Source organism: Scophthalmus maximus, chromosome 13 (genome assembly GCF_022379125.1).
Source record: "Scophthalmus maximus strain ysfricsl-2021 chromosome 13, ASM2237912v1, whole genome shotgun sequence".
Lineage (NCBI taxonomy): Eukaryota > Metazoa > Chordata > Actinopteri > Pleuronectiformes > Scophthalmidae > Scophthalmus > Scophthalmus maximus.
Genome location: NC_061527.1, coordinates 19,246,866 through 19,267,691, shown reverse-complemented (window position 1 = coordinate 19,267,691; position 20,826 = coordinate 19,246,866). Strand labels below are relative to the sequence as shown.

At 44.8% G+C, this 20,826-nt stretch overlaps 1 protein-coding gene across 7 annotated transcripts in view; it reads right to left on the bottom strand.

Moving 5' to 3' along the window:
• palld (palladin, cytoskeletal associated protein) overlaps positions 1 to 20,826 on the bottom strand; it is a 52,283-nt gene that overhangs the window by 25,761 nt on the left and 5,696 nt on the right. For 6 of the 7 annotated variants that reach the window (XM_035647493.2, XM_047336725.1, XM_047336727.1 and 3 more), the window contains exons 3-9: positions 5,795 to 5,970; positions 5,342 to 5,408; positions 4,352 to 4,469; positions 4,180 to 4,242; positions 1,759 to 1,900; positions 1,602 to 1,625; positions 633 to 752 (exon numbers count right to left, since the gene is read on the bottom strand). In XM_035647493.2, the coding sequence (XP_035503386.1) occupies positions 633 to 752; positions 1,602 to 1,625; positions 1,759 to 1,900; positions 4,180 to 4,242; positions 4,352 to 4,469; positions 5,342 to 5,408; positions 5,795 to 5,970 (710 nt within the window). Of the gene's footprint in view, positions 1 to 632; positions 753 to 1,601; positions 1,626 to 1,758; positions 1,901 to 4,179; positions 4,243 to 4,351; positions 4,470 to 5,341; positions 5,409 to 5,794; positions 5,971 to 12,683; positions 12,813 to 20,826 lie in introns of those variants that run through there. The other variant, XM_047336728.1, reaches the window with a different exon arrangement.

Here is a 20,826-nt window from a genome sequence, read left to right as displayed (position 1 = left end):
ACGCACACGATTATGTCACAGCTGATCTGATCTAAAGTAGCAGCTGGATCCAGTCAGGCTGATACAATTCCTGTTTATTCAGCCTTTCCTTTCACTGCGCAGTGTCCTGTACTGTATACACACTTTTTTTTCTCTGTGCGAATACAGTACACATAGAAATCAACTCAGACCTCTCATCTTTTCCCATACACACTTCAAAATAACAAACAGGACAGTTGTAGTTGAGACATAACATATGGCTTTGACCACTGACCCTAAACTACAGGACCTCAGGGGAGGTCCACTGGACTATCAGAGGTTGTGGTCTTTATTTATAAGAAATGATAACTGTGTTAAATAAGGTTATTCTTGTAACAATTTACAATTTGGATGATTAACAATAGTTTTTGAAGCCTCAAACTGGTTTGTCCCTCCTGCCATCATCCGTAGCCATCCCACCAAATTCATAATTTTGTCCTTGAGGTGAGCATCCATTACATGGAGCTGAGGTGGGAACAATTAGCTTATAGGATTTGAATGGAATATTCTTTTTTCAAAACCATATTCGAAAAATAAAATATTTGGTTTTTTTCCTCGTGACCTTAACGCATTTCTACATGCTAAATAGAAACTGCATCTTAAGGAGCTCCCACCTGCAGAGACAGTGAGTTGGGCGGTGCTGTTTATGGAGCCGTATGGGTTGGACGCGTTGCAGCAGAACAGACCTCCATCCTCGGGAAAGGCCTCGGCTATCACCAGGGTGCAAATCTCCTCTGAAAAACAACAATGACCAAAAAAACGACCATCGATACATATTTAATGACCAAACAGTTTATGATCCGAGAAATAATAGTCGTAGTGAAATACAGCAGATCATGAAATTTAAAAAAAACAGCACGGAGTGGAGTGGCGTGTTGACGCTTGATGATGGACATATAGACAGGTAGACAGGTGAGTCACCGTTCAGTCAGACACACAGAGAGCAGCAGGTACAGAGATGACAGATGAGCGTGGATGTTACCAGTCATGAAGAGCAGACAGACAGTCAGACAGACAGACAGAGAGACAACCAGTCAGACAGACAGTCAGACAAACAGACAGACAGGGCAGACAACCAGTCAGACAGTCAGACAGACACATAAGCACTAAAGCACAAATGTTCAAAGACATGTGAGTGAATCACAGTCTTAAACTAACACCTGCAATGCCCTCTGACTCACACAGGTTTGTGTGTGTGTGTGTGTGTGTGTGTGTGTGTGTGTGCGTGCAAACACGCGTGTGTATGTGTGATTTGTAACTGTCATTTTGTGTGTGAGTGCGTTTATGTGCTTGAGTTTGCGTGCGGCCGGGCCACGCAGACTTTCCCAGGGACTCCCTCTGACTGTAGTAGACTGTGAGTGTCTTGTGAGACACAGACTCACTGACCTGTGATTTGCCGTAGTCATAACCGAGTGAAAGCCTGTAGCCAATAGTGAAAGCATCAAACTCGACGCGAGTCTCAAGGCAAAGCAAATTATCCATAACTAATGGAGACCACTGAGTGCCGGAAGATGAAAGCGGCGTTGAAATTGACGGATTCATATAACGATAGAGCTTGGAGGGGCTGAGGTCACATACTGTACCTGGCTCAGCTGCAGATCGAGGCTCTGATTCAAAGGCAGAGGGGAAGAGAAGAAGAGAGATATTTTTTTGAGCATGTATGCATTGTAAATACAGTTCTTAGATTGAAAACTCATTCAGCTCCCATGAGCTTCGCGATCGCTGAGAAGAATGTCTCACTTTTCTGAAGAATACGAAAATCGGGAGAGTCCAGGATCTCCTCTCCCTGGCGGGACCACTGGACCCGCAGAGGGGCGCATCCACGGACCCTGCACTCCAGAACCACCACCTGGCCCTCGGACGCCTGGGCGTCCTGCAGGAGCTACACACAGGAAGCATCAATAAGCCTCAGTGGAGTTAAAAAGAGTCAGAGAGAGGCAATGAGGAACAAGGAGTCCGTCAGGTTTGACGAGTTAAAGAGGAGAAATTAAATCTGGTCATGAAATGGATAAATCTACTTGATGGAAATAGACACACAGTAGATAGAGACAGAGGGAGGGCTGAAGATGAAACACCATCTGAGGAACTGAAAGTTTAGCGAGCACCAACTCCCTTTATTTCACCTCAGGCCTTGTGGCCATCTTTCAATTTCCTGTCCACTCGAGAATCTTGAAAGTAAAATGACAATCCATTTGCTCACCTTCATATTTTTCTTTCGGCTCTTCAGGGAAATAACATAATCACTTTTAGGTTTTCCTTTGACCGACATGATTGTTTAAACCATCGCAGCTACAATAATTGGTAGGAATGAAGGGCCAAGAACTCCACATCCTCTGACACTTTATTGGCTCTATCCAGTTTTTGAGCATCACGCGATCCAAAAAAAGCGTCATGAATCTTACTGTTCACCATGACCATTTGATTTCATTTCAACCTAAATTGAGCGTCTGTTTTGGTCCAAATAGCTGTCACCTTGATTTACAAAAACAAATCCCCTCAAGTTTCCTTGATCAAAATATTGTATTTCAAGATTAAGTCATTTCTTAAACATTTGGAATATGTTGAATAGAAAGTGCGAGTTTGACGGGTATTTGACGGGTTGTCCAACAATCTTTTTTTTTTTATCTCCACTGACAGCTTAAAAGTTGCCTTTTGGAAGTCTATGAAAGTGGATCTCTCCTAAACAAGATCCCCGTCTGATTGTGGGAAAGTAAGTAAATTATTTATTTAAAATAATTAAATTCAAGCTCAGGAAAGCAATAAGCTTTCATTATAAGGAGGAAGGAAACAATTCTGCGATGTGCTGTCAAGACAAGTAAGATTAGCCTCTGCTGTTTACTGTTCATTGTCACTTAGACTCTTATCTGCTGTAGCCATGCGCCGCAAAATGTGTTGAAAATGGAACATTTAGGCAATAATCCTCCTCACTTGAAAATCACAGAGCCTCCTCCTTACAAATGACAATTTAACCTCTGTGTTAAGTCAGTCACATGACACTTTATGGTTCTTCAGAACTAAAAAAAAACCCTCATAGGGGTCAGTGTCAACACGTAGATGTCTCTTCTTCCATCTAACAGGGTCAGAGAGAAATAGACTGGTACATCCGTCAACAAGGGGCACTCAGTGTCAGTGGAAATGAATGTGCGTGAGAGCCTGAGTCTCTCTCTCTTTCTCTGACTGTGTGAGTTTGACATGGGGAGGAGCAAAGGTGGGATTTACATCATGGGCTTGACAATGTGTGTGTGTGGGTGTGTGTTTTTTACATGGGTGACGGTGCTGACTTCACTCGAGGCAAACATCCTCTCTCGCTGAGATGATTAAAGCTTGCAACAGCTTTTAAAGGAGGAGGGGGATGAGGGGGTTGTTGTGAGGAAACGCAAATGTCCTCTTGTAATGAAGTGGAAAATGATTTAGGGCCTGACTGGCTGAATGAGAGTGAAAGAGACCTGACCCTTGTGGGTTCGACGGGGCTGTTTGAAGCTCTGCCTCAGCCCGTCTCAGGCCCGCCATCACAAGACCCGCAGCCTGAGGGAGAGGGAAGTCGGGGGGGCGTTGGTGGGGAGGGGGGTTGGTGTTGAAGAGTCTGAGGTTGGAAAAGGGTGATCTGAGGCTGGAGGAGGAGTACTCATCAAAGCTTTTGTTTTATCTGACCCCCACTGCTGAAAGCCACAGCCCTGCATGCTATACGGTATGGCAGGGAGTCATGTGCATCAGGTTCTTGGTATGTATGTGTATGTGTGTGTGCGTGTGTGTGTGTGTATATTGCATGCATGATGTACAGTATGTAAGTATGTATGTATCTGGACCTGTTTCAATTTGGACTCTAGGCCCTGGGTCCAAAGAATCTATAACTATTAGAGTTTAGCATTGCAAAATATTTTGGGCAATGGCAGGTTAGAGGAAGGCCCGCTCTGCTTCACCAGACTCGGAAAAAAAACAGACCCGATTCCTTTTAAGATGAAGTGAAATGCCCCTGCAGGACAGGTCTTATTGGCCAGCGTCAGTGTTCAGCCTTGGAGGCTGAATAGGAGAAGATCCCCGAAGCCAGGTTCCAAAACCTTTTGGAAAAACTTAACTAGAGGGGTGGGGGTTGTTGTAGCAGCAAGCAGAAGGTTTTGGTATGAGTAGTATTTGTACAGTATGTTGCGTACGCAGACCTACCTTGGTGAATATAGGGGGGCCTGACACCTCACTGACATACAGTGACGACACTGGGCTTTGCATCTAGAAGGCAACAAACACAGGTGGAGTCCGTTCAGAGAGGAGAATTTGACACATTTCATGTGCATGAGCCTGTGTAGCTCCACTGTACAGTGCGCTGTAGGGGGCTTACCCGCTGTGGAGGCTGAGACAGGGACTGGACCAAGGTGGAGCGACGGGGAAGGACATCAGTGGTTTTGGGTGATGACGAACGTATCGTTAAGGACATTGAAGTGGTCTTCTTATGCACCCTAAGATGGGTAAAACATGAATCAGCACACAATCTAAAACATTTTGCCTTGAGTCTTTATGCTTTTATTTAAAAGCATGATACTTGAATCAAAGAAAATTGTCTCCCTGGCTTTAATGTGTGAACAGACTCGGAAAGTCCAGAAGTACAGCAAAACACACACACACACACACACACACACACACACACACACACAAATCTGCGTCAGGTGTTAAGGAACCAGGGCAACAATCTGATGAGAAGTGGGCTACTGGCACAAGGCATTCATGGACTAAGAAGAAGAAGGAACACGAGAAGCTCAGAAAAATACCAAGGGCTGAAAGAGGAGCTAGAAAAGATGTGGAAAGTGAAGGAAACAGTGGAAACAGTGGTGCCAGTGGTGATCGGAGCACTCAGGGCTGCGACCTCCAAACTGGAAGAGCGGCTCCAGCAAATTTCAGGAACAACATCTGAGATCTCTGTCCAGAAGAGTGTGAACCTAGGAACAGCTGAGATATTGAGCAGGACCCTCAGGCGTCCAGGCCTCTGGTAGAGGACCCAAGCGTATATATAGATAGATATATATAATATATCTATCTATATATATACTGCTCCAGAGTTACAAATGTAATAAAAGAAGAGAATGGAAGTGGACAAAGAAATTGGACAAATGGTTAAAAGTTAAACATCATTTAAACCTCTGCACCGCTCATTATTAACATAGTTGACTGTGCATGGGGCCACGGTTATGGCTCTTCGGGGGCATTTTAAGGGCCGAGTTAAACAGGGGCAGGCAGCCGACCTGATTAGCTGCCGTAGGGCTCAGTTAACCTGTTCAGAGTTTAAAGGTTCAGTGGGTCACGGGGTCACAAGAGGCCATGCAGAAACACTTACTGAGACATGGTTCCTGATCTGGATTTTGAACCTGCTCCTTCTCCCTCTGAGTCTGACGACGAAGCTCCTACAGTGGGACATAAATAGAAGCAACAATGGTAAATTCCAATAAGATACAGGCCACATTCCTAGGAAAATTGTTCTGGTGCTTTAAAATGTCATGAAGGTTTGCCAGAATTGTTTTCATTTATCCTGTTAAAAGGGATCTTTTAGCAATCCAATATTAACCACTTACACTGATAGCTCAGTTTTGCAAGAAGAACTTATTTTCTTGATAAAAAGCAACATTCCCTTTTTGCTGTAAAGCACTGCAGCAGACTAGCTATCATGGAGTTACATACACAAAACTGAAACATATGTGTCAGTGGAGGCTTCTCATTAGTACAGAGCAACTATGTGCAAGGTCTAAAAAGTAGAATTATGAAGCGAAAAATGATAAATTTGAACTCAGACCTTCAATGTAAACCTCTGCGGAGGTATTGTCTGCTCCGAGACTGTTGGATGCCACGCAGGTGTAACGTCCCGTATCGTCCTCGAAGGCTTCAGTGATCACGAGTGTGTGCAGGTCACCATCCCTCCAGATCTGTATGTCAGGAGAGTTGTGCAGCTCACGGCCTTCACAAAACCACCTGGGAGAGGAGGCGAAACACAGTGTTGGTTATACTTTAACATGCGGTGCCAATCAGAACAACCGTTTTGCATTACAGAGCCGAGCCCTACAGAAAAATCTAACTCCATTTGGATCTGCAGCCAAGTTTTAAGCAGAGTGAGGCCTAGTAGTACCTTTGTTAAGTTGTGAAATGCCATACCTACACCACTAAGATTTGCTGATTCTGGGTAATAATGTAACAAACAGTCACCATACAGACATATTTGCTTAGACAAGCCTTTGGGTAATTAATGTGCACCACGTCTGACTTTTTTGTCTAGATTTTTCTGCACCTTATAACTCTGTATTGCGTGTTGCGTATTGAGTGTGTGTCTATGTGTGTGTGTGATTTCTGTTTTTGCTTTTTTTTATAGCCCTGTAAATCACTTTGCTTACTTACTTACTTACTTACTGGTCAATGAGCCTGCTAATAAGAATGGTTGAAGGGTGACGATAAGCAGCTATAATGTTCACCATGTTCACCATCTTAGTTTAGCACGTAAGCATGCTGACAAATACTAATTGATGTTGAACACAGAGCACAACTGAGGTTTTGCAGGTAAAACCAAAGGGAACTTGGTGTTGGTGCTACATGAAAAGTCAGCGTCCATCTTTTGGGAGCCAGTAAGGGGAAAGAGGTACAACAAAATCAATTCCATGACAACCCTTTAAATTGTTTATATAATAGGCCATGAATGTCTGTCCAAAATTTCATGGCAATCTAGCCAATATGTTTTGAGTTATTTACGTCTGGATAAAAGTGCTGGACCGTATAACCTCCAAATACTGTGGTTGCGCGCCTGTATATAGGTTGTACATTTTTGTTCAGTGATGTCTGATTAAGTTTTGAAACTGTCTTGGGTACAAAATTAAATAGTTAAGATCAGGGTATGCAGCAACACTGTATCCACAACTTTCAAATAAGCCATTGAAAAGAGTATACGGTTAGTTCCTGGACCAAGCAATCTAGAGCTTTATTAAGAAATGGGTCTTGGGGCTTCGCTTCATGCCAAAAGAAATATATACATTCCAGGAAAGGGTTATTTTTTTACATTATGGTCCACAGGCGAAATTAATTTAACTTTTCAATAAAATCGTATTTGACAAGCAAGGGCCATCGCTCTTTCTGACAAATAATTGAACTTAAATATACCTTTGCAAAATTTGATGGAGGCCTGCCAGTCTCACTCAAATCCGTGACTAGTCATTCACACTCTCTCACACACACACACCCTCTGGGCATGTCTGCGTTTTTCATATCTGCCAAAAATCAGCCACCCTGAGGCACTGACGAGACGCCGTGTTACGGGAAGCAGATACACCCTTTCCCTCCTTCCAGGCAGAGCGCTGTGCGTCTGCTAACAAAGGCAGAGTTCGCAGACCCACTCCCGGGGTCTGCTTACACTGACTTTGTTCCCTGACCTGGGACCCATGAGGGACGAGAAAGTCGACATCACAACCAGCTTCATCTCTCTCATCTCTTCACAGAGTTATGATTAAAGGGAGTCCCATCCCCCTCACCCCCCAGGTACCACATCAAGTACAGGATCACACATCAAGGTTCACATCACACACGTGTAAGAGGCCACAAATGCCATCATTTGTGGGAGTCTGTTGCTTTTATTTATGTCATATCTTTTTTTTAAGTGCATTATGATGCATCAAATCAAGATACCCGCACTCCACTGACACACTACACTGTACAGCCTATTTGCACCTTATTAAAAGAAAGGGCATACATGTCTTGTTCACCTCTTGACCCCTGCACTGACAGGAGGAGGGGCAGGAATTCCCCAAATGTCGGAAGAACAGCTGTTCCGTTCATCCAGAGCCCTGACCTGAGGACATGCCGCTATCTCGGAGCGCCGTGTAAAAAAATCCCGACATCCGGCTGCACGGTCATTACTTGATTTTATACACTCTGGCGTGTCAGTCAAACAGCAGGCCGACTCCCGTTACAGAAAGCAATCCATCAGCCAAATTATTCAGACAACACCTCATACTCGGGGATTTGCAGTTGACAGGGGCGAGTGTGAGATCAGAGAGCGAGACAGAGAAAGTGAATGAATGAACGAATGGCACGTGAAGGAGCTGGAGGTGAATGAGCATGAGTCAGGCTGGGTCAGACAGGGAAAACTATATACGCTTTGTTAATACCGAGACGGATCACACTGAGTAATTCATAAGTAGCAGTGACAGGTGGAGCAACGCTGAGCCTTGTGGCTCTGCTTTCTCTACAGTCAGTTTTTTTATGCCAAACTCCCCCCCCCCCCCCCCCCCCCCCCCCCCCGAACAGCAGTCTGCTCAGGGTCTCTCCTCTGTCTTATCGCTTGATAGAAGTGAAACAAAGGAAACTTGGCCGGCTCTGTCGTGCAGCCAGACGCCGGTGTCCTAAATGACAGGAAGCAGATCACGACACAACACTAATGAAGAGCTGTTTGTGACACGAGCAGGGAGACCTTATCCACTGGCGTGTTTGGCCCCCGAGGAAGTGGAGGCCAAGAGTCATCTGCCATGCTCCAGACACGCCGGCAGCTCTCTTTGCATCTCACACATGATACAGACAGACAAAAGGCTCGGACAACACAGGGATCCCGTGTGACTGGACTTTGTTATGTGGAACAGGCCAAATTCTTTTGTACGAACCTGACAGAGTGTAAAACCTGGATTGTTTTCGTTCTTTTTTTGAGCGAACCAATATGTCTGTGTGGTTTCGAAATCCATTTTTCCAGATTATAACCAGGCAGAGAAACGGGAAAACAACTCGTTTGGGTGACCGCCATGTCTGCTGGGGAAACTCAGGTTTCTTCTGTCGGTGGAACCTCGCTACTTTCTTTTAAGTCACCCACTGAATTAATCAAAACAAATCTCTGTGGACTTTGCAGCCATATGCTCATGAGTTTGATGCGGACCGCGCGGTACAAATCCCCCTCCAGTACAGGGGAATCATTTGGACATTTTTTTTAGCGCTGTTAAATAAAACACATACCGGAAAAAGGGCTTAATGTAACACATGACATCATTAGACTAATGACTATGGTTTTTTGTGATGGGGGATGTTAAGACCGTTGGAGGTACTGTGTGTTCTGTGTTCTGTGTGTGTGTGTGTATGTGTTACTATAGTGAGCGGAGGCTAGCAAACAGCACGAGTGTTTGTTTTCCCCAGGGTGAACTGAATCTGTGCAGAGCTCAAGAAAAGAAAACATGTCATCTTGATGCAGCAACATACGTGATACGCGATCTAAAATGCCAAAATGAAATCATTGTAATTTATCAGTAGTCCTACTAGTTTTTGTTCTTATTCTTTTTTCTTCATTAAATGTCTTTAGTAGTTTTCCACTCTGGTGATGGCACAATTTAACAAAACATGGAGAAGGGCACAAGTCTCATCAGCTTGTGCTCCTCTGGGGGTTGAATGAGCATAAACAAGGCACAACAATAAAAAAAACAACCTCTTATTAATCAGCCTAAATGATCTACCATTATGCATAATTACAGAGCAAACTCATTTAGAGACAGACGGTAATGTTTATTTAATCTCCTCTCTATTTCTTTGGAATGTGCTGAACGTGGTGCTCGACCTAAACAGCATGGGGTGTTTTCTCCAGTGGGTTGACTTTGTTGAGTCACACACAGTCCAGGAGGCACAGAAGGAATTTCCACCATCAGTGGGCTCTTGTGGAGGGGAAGCAGGGCGTGTTGGGAAAGCAGTGCGCGGACTGAGCGAAGGTAGACATTTCTTGGCAGAAAGCCTTGCCGGCCATTTCCTCTAAACACAATACCATCATAAAACACAACCATTCGGAACATGTACACGACACAGCTGAGGGTAAATAGGCTCCGCGAGAAATGCCTCACCTATTCATTCATCCCCCGCCCCAAGGTGCACGGCCGTAGGTGGTGACTAAACATCCCACCATCAACCCGCTTTTCAACAGCTCTCTAGCATGTGAGAAAGCAATTATACAGAACTCACTTTAGACAATTGAGGCCAGATGACGCCTCAGATAGCGACGGGAGGATGATCTCAGTTTAATGCTGCTCCCTGCGCTAACCTATTCACACACAGAGGAAGGGAGCATTCCACAGGCAAGGCCAAACCCCAGCCCCGTTGCCCTGGCCTCCATGGCGCATGCTAGGGGCCACACTCTCCTCATCTGACCCTGTTGTTATTTGCTGCTGTTGATGGAAAATTTTATGAAGCGGAGGCTCAGTTTCACCACAAACCCAAACGAGTGGAGGCCAGAGCGCAGAGGGAAGAGAAACAGAAAGGAGGAGAGTTCTATCACAAGAAATGACCTTGACGGGATGTAGGGGTGACAAGCTCGTAAAAAAAAACAACTACACACCTACAAGTCAATCAACAATCACGGTGAGATATACAACAAGACGTCGACGTCAGCACACACGTTTGTCTTTGATTTTATAGCCGGGTTTGCCCTCAGTATTCAGTTTCGAGCCAATGGACCACAGAAGTCAACCAAAGTGCAACTGGACAAGAAGGGCGGCATCTAGGCTGTCTTTATCCCTAATTATAAACTACAATAGAGGTCAACTGAAACTGCCCAAAGTCTATAGCAAGCAATGTTGGTTTTATTATCCACAACAGAGAAATCTCATGATTCCTGCGAAACGGAAGATGGAAAGCAGACTGGGTTTCCTCTTTCCCACGGATGCTGACTGGAAACCAACAATGAATGCAGTTCTGAAAGTCTCAATGAAATGTCCAAAGGCCCAGCCTTACTTAAGCTGCAAAATACTTTTGCCCACCACATCCCTCCTTATTACTTTAATTTTCCATTATATCACATAATGCCTCATTTACCTGGCCTCCAGGTACGTGGTAACCAGCTGGTCGCTAAATTTTTGTCTGCTGGTTTGTGAGGTAGCAGCTAGAGTGCAGTGGATTTTATCAGATTCACTTTGCAACAGTTGCCCACTGAGAATTGTGAAACCACAAAACCAAAACAATGAGCTGAAAGGTGCTACAATGTTCAGTAGGGAAAGAGGAGGAACTGTAACCTCTTTCACTTTACTCACTAATTGTGGTCCCGTTGTACAGGGGCACAAGCTAGAGAGACAGTTTTATTTCTCAAAAGTTGGTGAAGACCAAAACCGAGCGCAGAAAAGCACATAAGTTCATAAGACTCATATTCACTGACACCAACATGATAATGCTAATGTGCTGAGTGAGTACATTTATGTATGCTTTTGCTAACTTGCCAGTCATATTAACTGTGTGAGGCCTCGACATATGTTAATATGACTGGCGACACATTAAATGATTGACCTATGTCATTTAATGTGACATATTGTTTTGGGGTCCGTCCCCCAAATCGCCAAATTGGTGAATCTTGGCCTAATTTGATCCTGCTCAGCAAAACAGTGTGAGTTTTTTCCAGACTGTAGTTCATTATCTCAATCATCATTCAGTGTTGATGTTTGGAAATGGTGTTGGAATGTTACTATTTTGAGCTTCCAGTGGAAAAATAGTTTTTAAATGATACAAGTTGTTCAGAATGACTAAATTACCAGAGGATTAATGATCTATATAAAGCAGAAGTAGTAGTAGCAGTTCATGTATTTGAGTGTTATCATTTGGACTGAAAAGCAAATATTATAAGCATTCATTGGAGTGGCCTTAGTTTAGGTCTTGTGCTATGTGCCTGAAATGTCTTGATTAAAGATGAAACATGCCGGAATCTGTGGCTCAATAGAGCAGCAGACGCCGCCTGACGATGGAGCCTTGTTAATCGGAGTTCAGGACCACTGGTCAGAGATCGCTGGAATATTCTGGACGGCAGACAGCTGCAGATGACTGTCAGAGCTCTGACCGGAAGCAATGGCCGACATTTTTCTCCAAGGAATTTTAAACAAGTGGGAGGATGGGCTCCCTCGTGTTTGCCGTCAACAGACATTGTTAACCAGTTCATTACAGGAGAGCAGATCTTGTCAGTGCCAGTGCCAAGCAGGCAAATGGTTTACAATCATCAGTGTAAGGTATAAATTGTTGAATTGATATTGTTGTTAGTAACAAATTATTGGTTACTCTACCATATTTTATATATACATATATATATATTAATACAATATGAATTGTTGAAGTGAATGAAGTGTGTGTGTGTGTGTGGGGGGGGGGGGGGGGGCACTGGGGAGGAAGAGAGAGGGAGTCAACCAAAATAGTGACAGACATGTGCAGCAGCTGATCTACAAATTCACACACCTCGGCAACCAAGGGGGATGCCCCCACATACAAACACACACACACACACACACACACACACACACACACACACACACATACATACACAAACCAACGCATACATTCACAGATATTCAAATTAATTAGGAGTGAAAAAAGAGGTGAAACATAAGCAGGTGTTTCTTTTTGTTCACAAAGAACAACGTAAACTGTTCAAAGGTTCATTCATTCCAATACAAATCACTGCTGTCGTTTCAGAGAGCGACATTACAGCGAAAACAAAAGTTCGCAATGTTCTCAAAAAAGATGGTAATCCTCTGCCAGGTTTAATGAGATGTAAACCACATGACTGTGCTCTCGCACAGGGCAAGTGTTCCCCCTGGTCTGATTATCCCCCCCCCTTGTAACAACAATGTATATGGCTCGACTGTGAAGATCAAATGAAAGAGATTCACTGAGTAAAAAGGTTGGTTGTTCAATCTGTGACTTACCTGAGCTGCTGTGCTGCCGCCACTTAATCAAACCAATGTCACCAATGATTTCCTTGATCTTAGGTTGAACACAGAGCTTCTCCTCCTGACAGTAGGACACATAGTGAGCCACTGACACGCTCACACCAGGACAGCCACTCTGAGTCACATAGTCAGACACACACACACACACACACACACACACACACACACACACACACACACACTTTGACTGAGCAGAGGGTTTCAGAGGGAGGGTGCTGCCCAATTTCACACAAGAAAAACAAATAAATTTAAAACTCAAAAACGTGGGAGCTGCCCACACAGAATTTATCCATACAATTCCAGTGGTTGGTTGAAATGTCAACACGTTTTTCCCTTACGTACAACAAGGATAAATCCTACCCACACAAGTCAAACTCTAAACCCCTCAAAGCTGGACACAGGTAAACTGTATCTGTGATACATTTTGTGGACTCCAAACATTTAAACAAGCGCACTCATGGCCATGTGTTTCCTTGCTGTTTTGTTCTGGAATCTCTCCCCCAAACAAAAAGCCAAACCCTCCCGCTTCTATACAACGGCGGTCCACAGTCTGCTGACCATCAAAAGCACCACAGCGAACCCTGGGCTCCCGCCAAGTGACCCCGTCACTATGGAAACCCTCGCGGCTCTGATCTGTGACCGTGGCAACGGGGATATCGTGAAAATAAAAGGTGACAGTGCTACAGTACATACTACAGTGTGAGACAAAAAGAGAGGCCACTAAATATGCTGGCCCTTACTTAATTAATCCCACAGGCCAGGACCAAGATGGCCACTTAAAATGCCCAGTTGGGCCTGAACAAAAATAGCTTGCTTAAGTCAGGATCTAAATAGACCACTTTGAATTGGAAGCACCTGGCAAGCACCAGACAGATGGCTGTGGCTGCGGTGCCTGGTCGTGCTCCGTGCGAACATGCACATGCATACACACACACACACACACACACACACGCAAAATGTGACAATGTAATAATCCCAAACAGTCCCAACTTCAAATCCACCCGAGGTCAGCAGATCGAGACCTGGTGTTTGTGGTTTGTTTAGAGCTAGAGAATTGATGCTCGATGCACGGTCCACAGAAGAATGAAAGGGTACGGTGTGTTTAACTCTCCGCGGCGGCTCCGACGCGGGGTTCTATACGGGCAGAACCAGAGATATTTTGGTCGCTGTCAGAGAAGATCCCGAGAGCCGGCCGCTGGGACGTGACAGGTGGCATTATTTGTGTTGCTTGTTACTAGGGAGGCCTCCTTGTGTGTGTGTGTGTGTGTGTGTGTGTGTGTGTGTGAGATTGTGTGACATACAACTCCATGATGAGAGGAACACACAGTGGCCCACACTGTAATCATGTGGTTCTTTTATTCGAATTTTTTCTGGTGTGTGAAGGAGCCCGCTCCCATTTGTAGTGATAAGGGCATGAAAGGCACCGTGCTTCCCCTAAGTGACTATAAAACAAGGGATAATAAGAGGAAGGACTTTTACAGTCTCTGGATGTTCCTATTAATTACTGACTGACTGGCAGTGGCCTTCACGGACCCACTGCTTCGTCTGACTGGCATCCTCCTCCTCGGAAGAGAGAGAGTTACAAACAACAGGAGACAAAAAAAGCGCTGATGGAAGCAGCCTTCTGATATACAAGTCAACAAGGATAAAGAGAGTTCTCCTCCGGAGCAACATGCTGGGTTCATCAACATACAAACATACACAGGTGCATTTTCAAACACAAACACACACACACACACACACACACACACACACACACACACGCCTCAAACAACCAAGCACTCGTGTGTATTTCATCAGGCAACAACTTACACATAATAAGTTGCTGTTTAGAGAGAAGGACTTTCCAGGGGTCAGTTCACAAAACAAGATAGGGGCTTGTTGTCATGGCAACTTCTGTTTGCGCTCCGCGGAGACCAGAGGACACTAACAAAAACGGAGACTGATGATGATGATGATGATGATGTCATACTGTGAGGACAATACAGCCTTTTGAAATGTCAAATTAATGTGGCGTAAAACAACAACAGAGGCAACATCCAGAAGAGGCCAAGATCAAACATATGAGCCATACTAGATAAATGAGGGCACATATTTAAACAGCAACACCGAGTCTCGAGTAAGAGCAAGTGACCGGCTGACCAAGAGTCTGAAGTCTAACACCAACAACGAGGTTACATTTGTATTTTCCAGTAGAGTAATTTATTATCTCTGGTCTAATGTGGTTTAATGGCTGAGGCCTAATTAAACTAAATTACTGTAAAACTGTTGACTGTTAAAATGTTAACTCAAACATCCAGGCCACAGGAGGCCTTTACATGCAATACATGATCAAACCTATGGGAGGGCTTGCGTCAGATCCTGTGCGGCAAATTTCATCAGTTCACAAATTTCCAACTTTTACCATAACCAATGAGTAATTGCAGCTGGAGAGAAACCGCAGAACAGCCTGTGTCTGTTTCGGGTTTTGTACAACTTTCTGGGAACAACAGTAAGATGGAGTTAATGCAATAGCTGAGCCACACAGTAGATCTGTTTGAGTCACCTATTGCGCAGCTATATATTTCAAACAGTAACAGTTATTATAACAATAGTAGCTGTCTTGTTGCTGTTGACAACTTGTTGATTGCAACGTCCAGGCGCAATTTCTGACTCAAGAGAATGTATACAGAGGAAGGAGGCAGCATACTTCAGATCATCTGCCCAAGTAAATATAGTGGGAAAAAAACAACCATGTGCATGTCCCCCCCCCCCTTCCACCAACCACCCATGACCGTACCACAAGCATGCAAACACACAAACATACAAAAACATCTGTTTCCATGACAGCCACACCACCTCTCCTGGAGTGTGGGCGGATCCTGCTCCTCAACATTGGCGTCCTTGGATAGTTTCAGTACTGAAGCCAAATGTCGGCCGGTCGGAGACAGTCTGCGAGGGTGGACATACTGTGGACAGCAACTCGCTGACAAGACGCTTCGCAAACACATCAGTCTGAAGAGGGAATCAGTAACACCCTGTAATTCTGCCAGGTCGGAGGCTGAAATGGACGAGATTTTTACTGTAAAACCCGACTGCCAACGAAATCCTGGAGGAGATTAACGGCAACAGAGACAACAGGCTGAAGATGATGTCGGGGATTGAGCTCCGTGACCTCTCCCTCTCACTCTGAATTTACGGACTCGGATCTGAGCTCTGATCAGACACACATGCACCAGACATGGAGCATCTTTCGCTCTTCCTCCTCCACTTTTTTTCCTCGTATATGAAACTGAATCCCACAGACTCCCCCACCCCACCTCCGAGGCCAACTGTCTCTCCCCGTGGTACCATGAGCCTCACCACTAAAGTGAAAGGAAGGAAAAGCAGGGAGGTTTTGTTCAACTGCTATGCAAAAGATGAAGCACAAGGAGGGACCAAGGAATATGCCGCATATCTTAAGACAATTTCACATTCAGACAGCTGTTACCCTGTCACATGTACATGGGAAGGAAGCGTGTTTTTATGAGTCCCAATTGACCTCTCGTCTGCTCGTGAAACAAGCATCCCTCCGCAGCAGACGCTGATTTTTCGCACACAGCCAAGTGCACAAAACGTGTTAACACATTGTACAGTGTTAGGCACCAAGAGAGTCTGCGGTTATTTCTATCCAGACAAAAGCACTCAGGACACACACACACACACATGCACACACACACACACAGCACACTAAATTCCACCACTTCAATATTTTTCGAGATACATAATTGAATCGGGCTCCGCTTCAAACGCAGCGCTTTGGCAGCCACACAGGAATCCGACATCCAGGAAAAATAACAGCCTAAAATATCTCATCAAAAGGCAGATTACCGTAAGCTGAATCCAGTGACTCTGCCTTATCGTGCGTGATGAATGGCAGAGCGTCATTTAGCAGGTGGACAGATGAATGTGACCTGGTGCTCACCGTGGCACGGCCCAGCTGTGGAACAGGCCCCGAGGCCCGGATGACTCAAAACTACAAACCCTAACTGAGTGCTGTAATGCCTTGCCAACTCCCAAACTTGTTAAAGTGTGTCTGGCCGGTGTTAGTTCGAAAAAAGGGTGACTGCGTTTGCCCCCGTGTTTTTGTGTGAAACTCCGCTGTCCGTGATCTGATTGATTGTGGTTTGCCTGAGCGTTCATGTGTGACTGACCACGGCAGGCGTGATGGAGCAGGTTAATGGTCGTGGTGCGCGTGCGCATGTTTACCAGCGAGGTCAAACAGGCCTGCTCTCACTCGGTGCGGAGGAGAGGCCTAAGTACAGAGTTGAGATTTATGGAGTGTCCTCTGCCCATCCTCCTGGTGAACTTGTCTTGGATTACTGTCCTCCTGCCGCGCATGACTGGTGCCTTTGTCCACAACAGACATGCTTCATATTAAATCTGGTATTCCACTTCTTCAACTGTCACTGATCCACTTATACAACTCTCTACAAATCTCATTTCCGTCTCCTCTGACTCGACTCCCTTTCTCGCTTAACTCTTTCTCGCCTGATTGCTTCGTTTTTGTGGCAATTTCATTGATCCTTTCAAGACTGACTGTAGACTGCAGGTAGAATGGAAACAATCCTTATTTTACTGTGTCAACCCTATCATTTGTACCAAATTTAATTGTGAGAGATCAAATCCTTTCACCCACTAAGCACTTAATGTGATTTCAACATGTTGCTCTCAATGAGCCCAGACTCGTTCTGGCTGGGTGTATGTTTCATATAATACAGTTCATGCAGTATGTAGAATGTAATACTTAAATGCTGCATATGCTGTAACTTTTAATGGCAACAAACTTTTAATTTGACTTCTGTGTGGTCGTGCCCGACTGAAAGGTTATGGAAAGAAAAGAGAAACACACACATCACAATTTAAGCTGTGTCCAGAGCCACCTTGTGTGCCGTGTGTCATGGAGGCCATGTGTGACTGGATAGGGAGATTAGGGTGAATTTTGGGACTGTGTGTGTGTAGGGGTCAAGGTCAGCAGCCTCTTAGACTCCAGAGCTGGAAGAGGAGAAGGAAAAGTCTCACCTCGTCGGGGGAAACTTCACACTCAGGCCTCAGCGGAGGGCCAGGGGCCACCGCTGAGGCCAGGACAGGACAGCTCCATTCGTCACAAGTGCCATTAACGTACCAGTGAGGAATATCACTGACGTGTGTTCATCTGAATGTTTTACTGCCCTCGGTGAGTCTAATCTGCAGCAGGCCAGATTCGACAGTGATACATGAAAGTTGCTTTGTCTAGTTGCGGTTACATCACACAATTATTTGGCAGCGAGCAGCGAACAAGCTCGAATGCACTCGCGCAAACTTGAGCACTTCTTTGTACACGCATTACACACAGTCAGTTATCAGTGTGGCGAGAACTGAATAATACGTCAAACTGACCGCCTCGCATCAACTCGCAAAATCCCCATACGGTATCAGTGGTTAGACTTCCTCCTTCTTACATGTTTTCACGTTTCAGGAATGTTCCGTTTTTGTCAAACAGTCCCCGCATAGTATTCATTTTAAGTATGAGCGCACCCCCACAGTCACTCCAGGCTCCCTCATTATTAGAAGCCTAAATATGAAATGACATCATGCTTGCAAAATAAAAAAGAAAAGAAAAGGGTAGGTATAAAAATACCAGTGCCGTTTCCTTTCCCTTCCTCCTGCAGAGATCAAATGAGCCCATGAGGGAGAATTTAAAATTATGGCCTTCCTGAAACAGGCCAAACAGTCAGGATTACAGTCGGGCTGCGTCATGAGTCAGCGATGGGTCACCTGCTATGACCTCATTCCAAGTCTGCTTCACACAACGTAGGAGGAAGGGCTACTGTTATAGCTGGTATTGTGACAACTCTCTGACAAACCCACAGTCCGTGGCTGCTGATAGTTGGGACCTGGTTCGTGGAGTCAGCGTATTTATAAAGCTTTCCAAATTTGAATCACTTGGCCTTTTCGTAATGATGATGATAGACCTTGGTTAACGTTATCTGAGTGCTCTCACCTCTTGGGGTGCCCAAACTTTTACAGGGTCCTCCCTGAAAATCATGTTTCGTCTTTATCCATGTTGGACAACAGCTCATCTTCTATTCACTTAACTAGTGAGAGTGAACAGAAAGTTTGACTTTTTCCTGACTGATCAGGAAATACATGGAGCTGAGATTATGAGGTGTGAGGAAAAAGATATGTACATACTGTACTGGTAAGCAAAGGAGAGAGACAGACACGATCGCTGAAACTGATTTACGAGGGCAAACTATCCTTACAAGTCTTGTTACTTTTTTTGCTTAAATTTGAGTATTCTTTATACTCCTTCTTTCAGACTTTGTCACCTGTAAACCAAAAATAGAAAAATTGGTTTTGTGGCACTAAAGACATTTTAGGTGATACCCAATATGATATGTTAAGTGCAAGTAACCAATAGTAACGAGTATAAAGGCCAAATATAACTAAGATGTAGAAAAGAACATAAAGGGCAAGCGAATACGAGGAGATGACTAACGATATTTAGAGGGATTTAGAATCTTATTCCACAATTTGATGAAGTGGTTGAGCCATAGAGGAAGAGGCCTTTTGTATCCTTGCAAATAAATATTAGATAAGAGCACACACCTAGGAAAATAAAATGGGATGATTTGGGGAAATATGTAAGATAGAGACAACTGCGAAATAAGTACTTGGATCACATGCCTTTGTGTATTTCCTTTTATGTCTGAGTGTAAGAAGGATCATACTTTGTATTCGACTACAAATTCCATCATCGACTAATGGGACGTCGTCTCCTCCCGATGTTTGGGACGCCTTGTGGAGGTTTCACAGCAGAATTCCTCAGCAGACTCTCATCTTCCAAAAGTTTCCCCCTGCGGTTTTTGTACATTCGGTCGGAACCAGGAAGCCGTGGCTGCTCTCGAACGTAACTGCCCTTCCCTCTTCATTCAACTCCAAGTCGAGTTTTGAAATGCCGGCAGTGAGGGTAATGACATAGAGGAGCATCAGACAGAATGCCTTGAAATAGCTCGCTGTGCACGCCACAGTGGGTGATGGATTCTGCTCTGCGATGCACTGAAATAGTGAGAAATCAGTCATCGGGCGCCCGCAGCGTTTGGTGTTCCGCACAGCCAGACCTCACACCATCATTTGGGTTTAGAAATGCTCTCTTTAGCAACAAAACACACACTCACACACACGATACTGACACTGACTGCATCCATTTTCTATTCCCTCACGCCAACAGCTAATCTTAAAACTTCTCCCTTGAAGAAGTAAAGAAAGGCCGATATGACCTCAGACTGAAAAAATGCACAAAGTGGTTGACAAGGATAGAGCGCACGCACGCATACACACAGTCCAATACCAGAGATGCATCATTATAAACCGAGCATTGCATAAAGCATTGTGTGCGTGGAGCACCAGGACATATTGAAGAATACCAGGCGTTCAATACCATAAGACTCTCCGGCCGAGACAAATTGCGGCTGACCACAGAGCGCCTCGCCCAGCACCCGACCACAAGGAATGTCTCTGTTTCACTGGCTGTGCAAAACGCTGGCATCAGCTCAGCGGCAACTCATTAGCCTGAGAGAACTGAGACGGAGGCGAGGAGGTGCATCACCTGCTTGGACTGGCAGCTGCATCAAAGGCGCTGCCCATGGGAAATGAAAACTTAATGGAAATCAGGCATTCAAACCTTTGTAAAAGTTAAAGGAAAGAAGGAGGGATAAAAGCCCAAGACAGCATGCACGCACACACACATCTGCATACAAATAACAGCATGCAAACTCTCAGGGGCAGGTTGTAAGAAAATGAGAGAGAGGGGGGAAGAAAAGATGAATGGAAGCCATTAACTTTCCTTTGGAGCGCAATGAAAAACATGCATACTGTACTTGTGTGACAGTGTGTCTGACCACCACGACGTACAGAAAAGATGAAGCAGATAGTCAGTCACAGACACACTGTTTTCATTTACAAGCAGCTCAGTGGGTACGAATTTTAGACATGAGTGTGAACAGCAAATAAGGGTGTTGGAGCATGTCGTTGCTGCAGAATGTAGGATGAGGATGAAGAGGATAAAAAGGTGAGACGGTCTTATAGTGCACCAAGAAATTCAAAGCTAGTATTGATT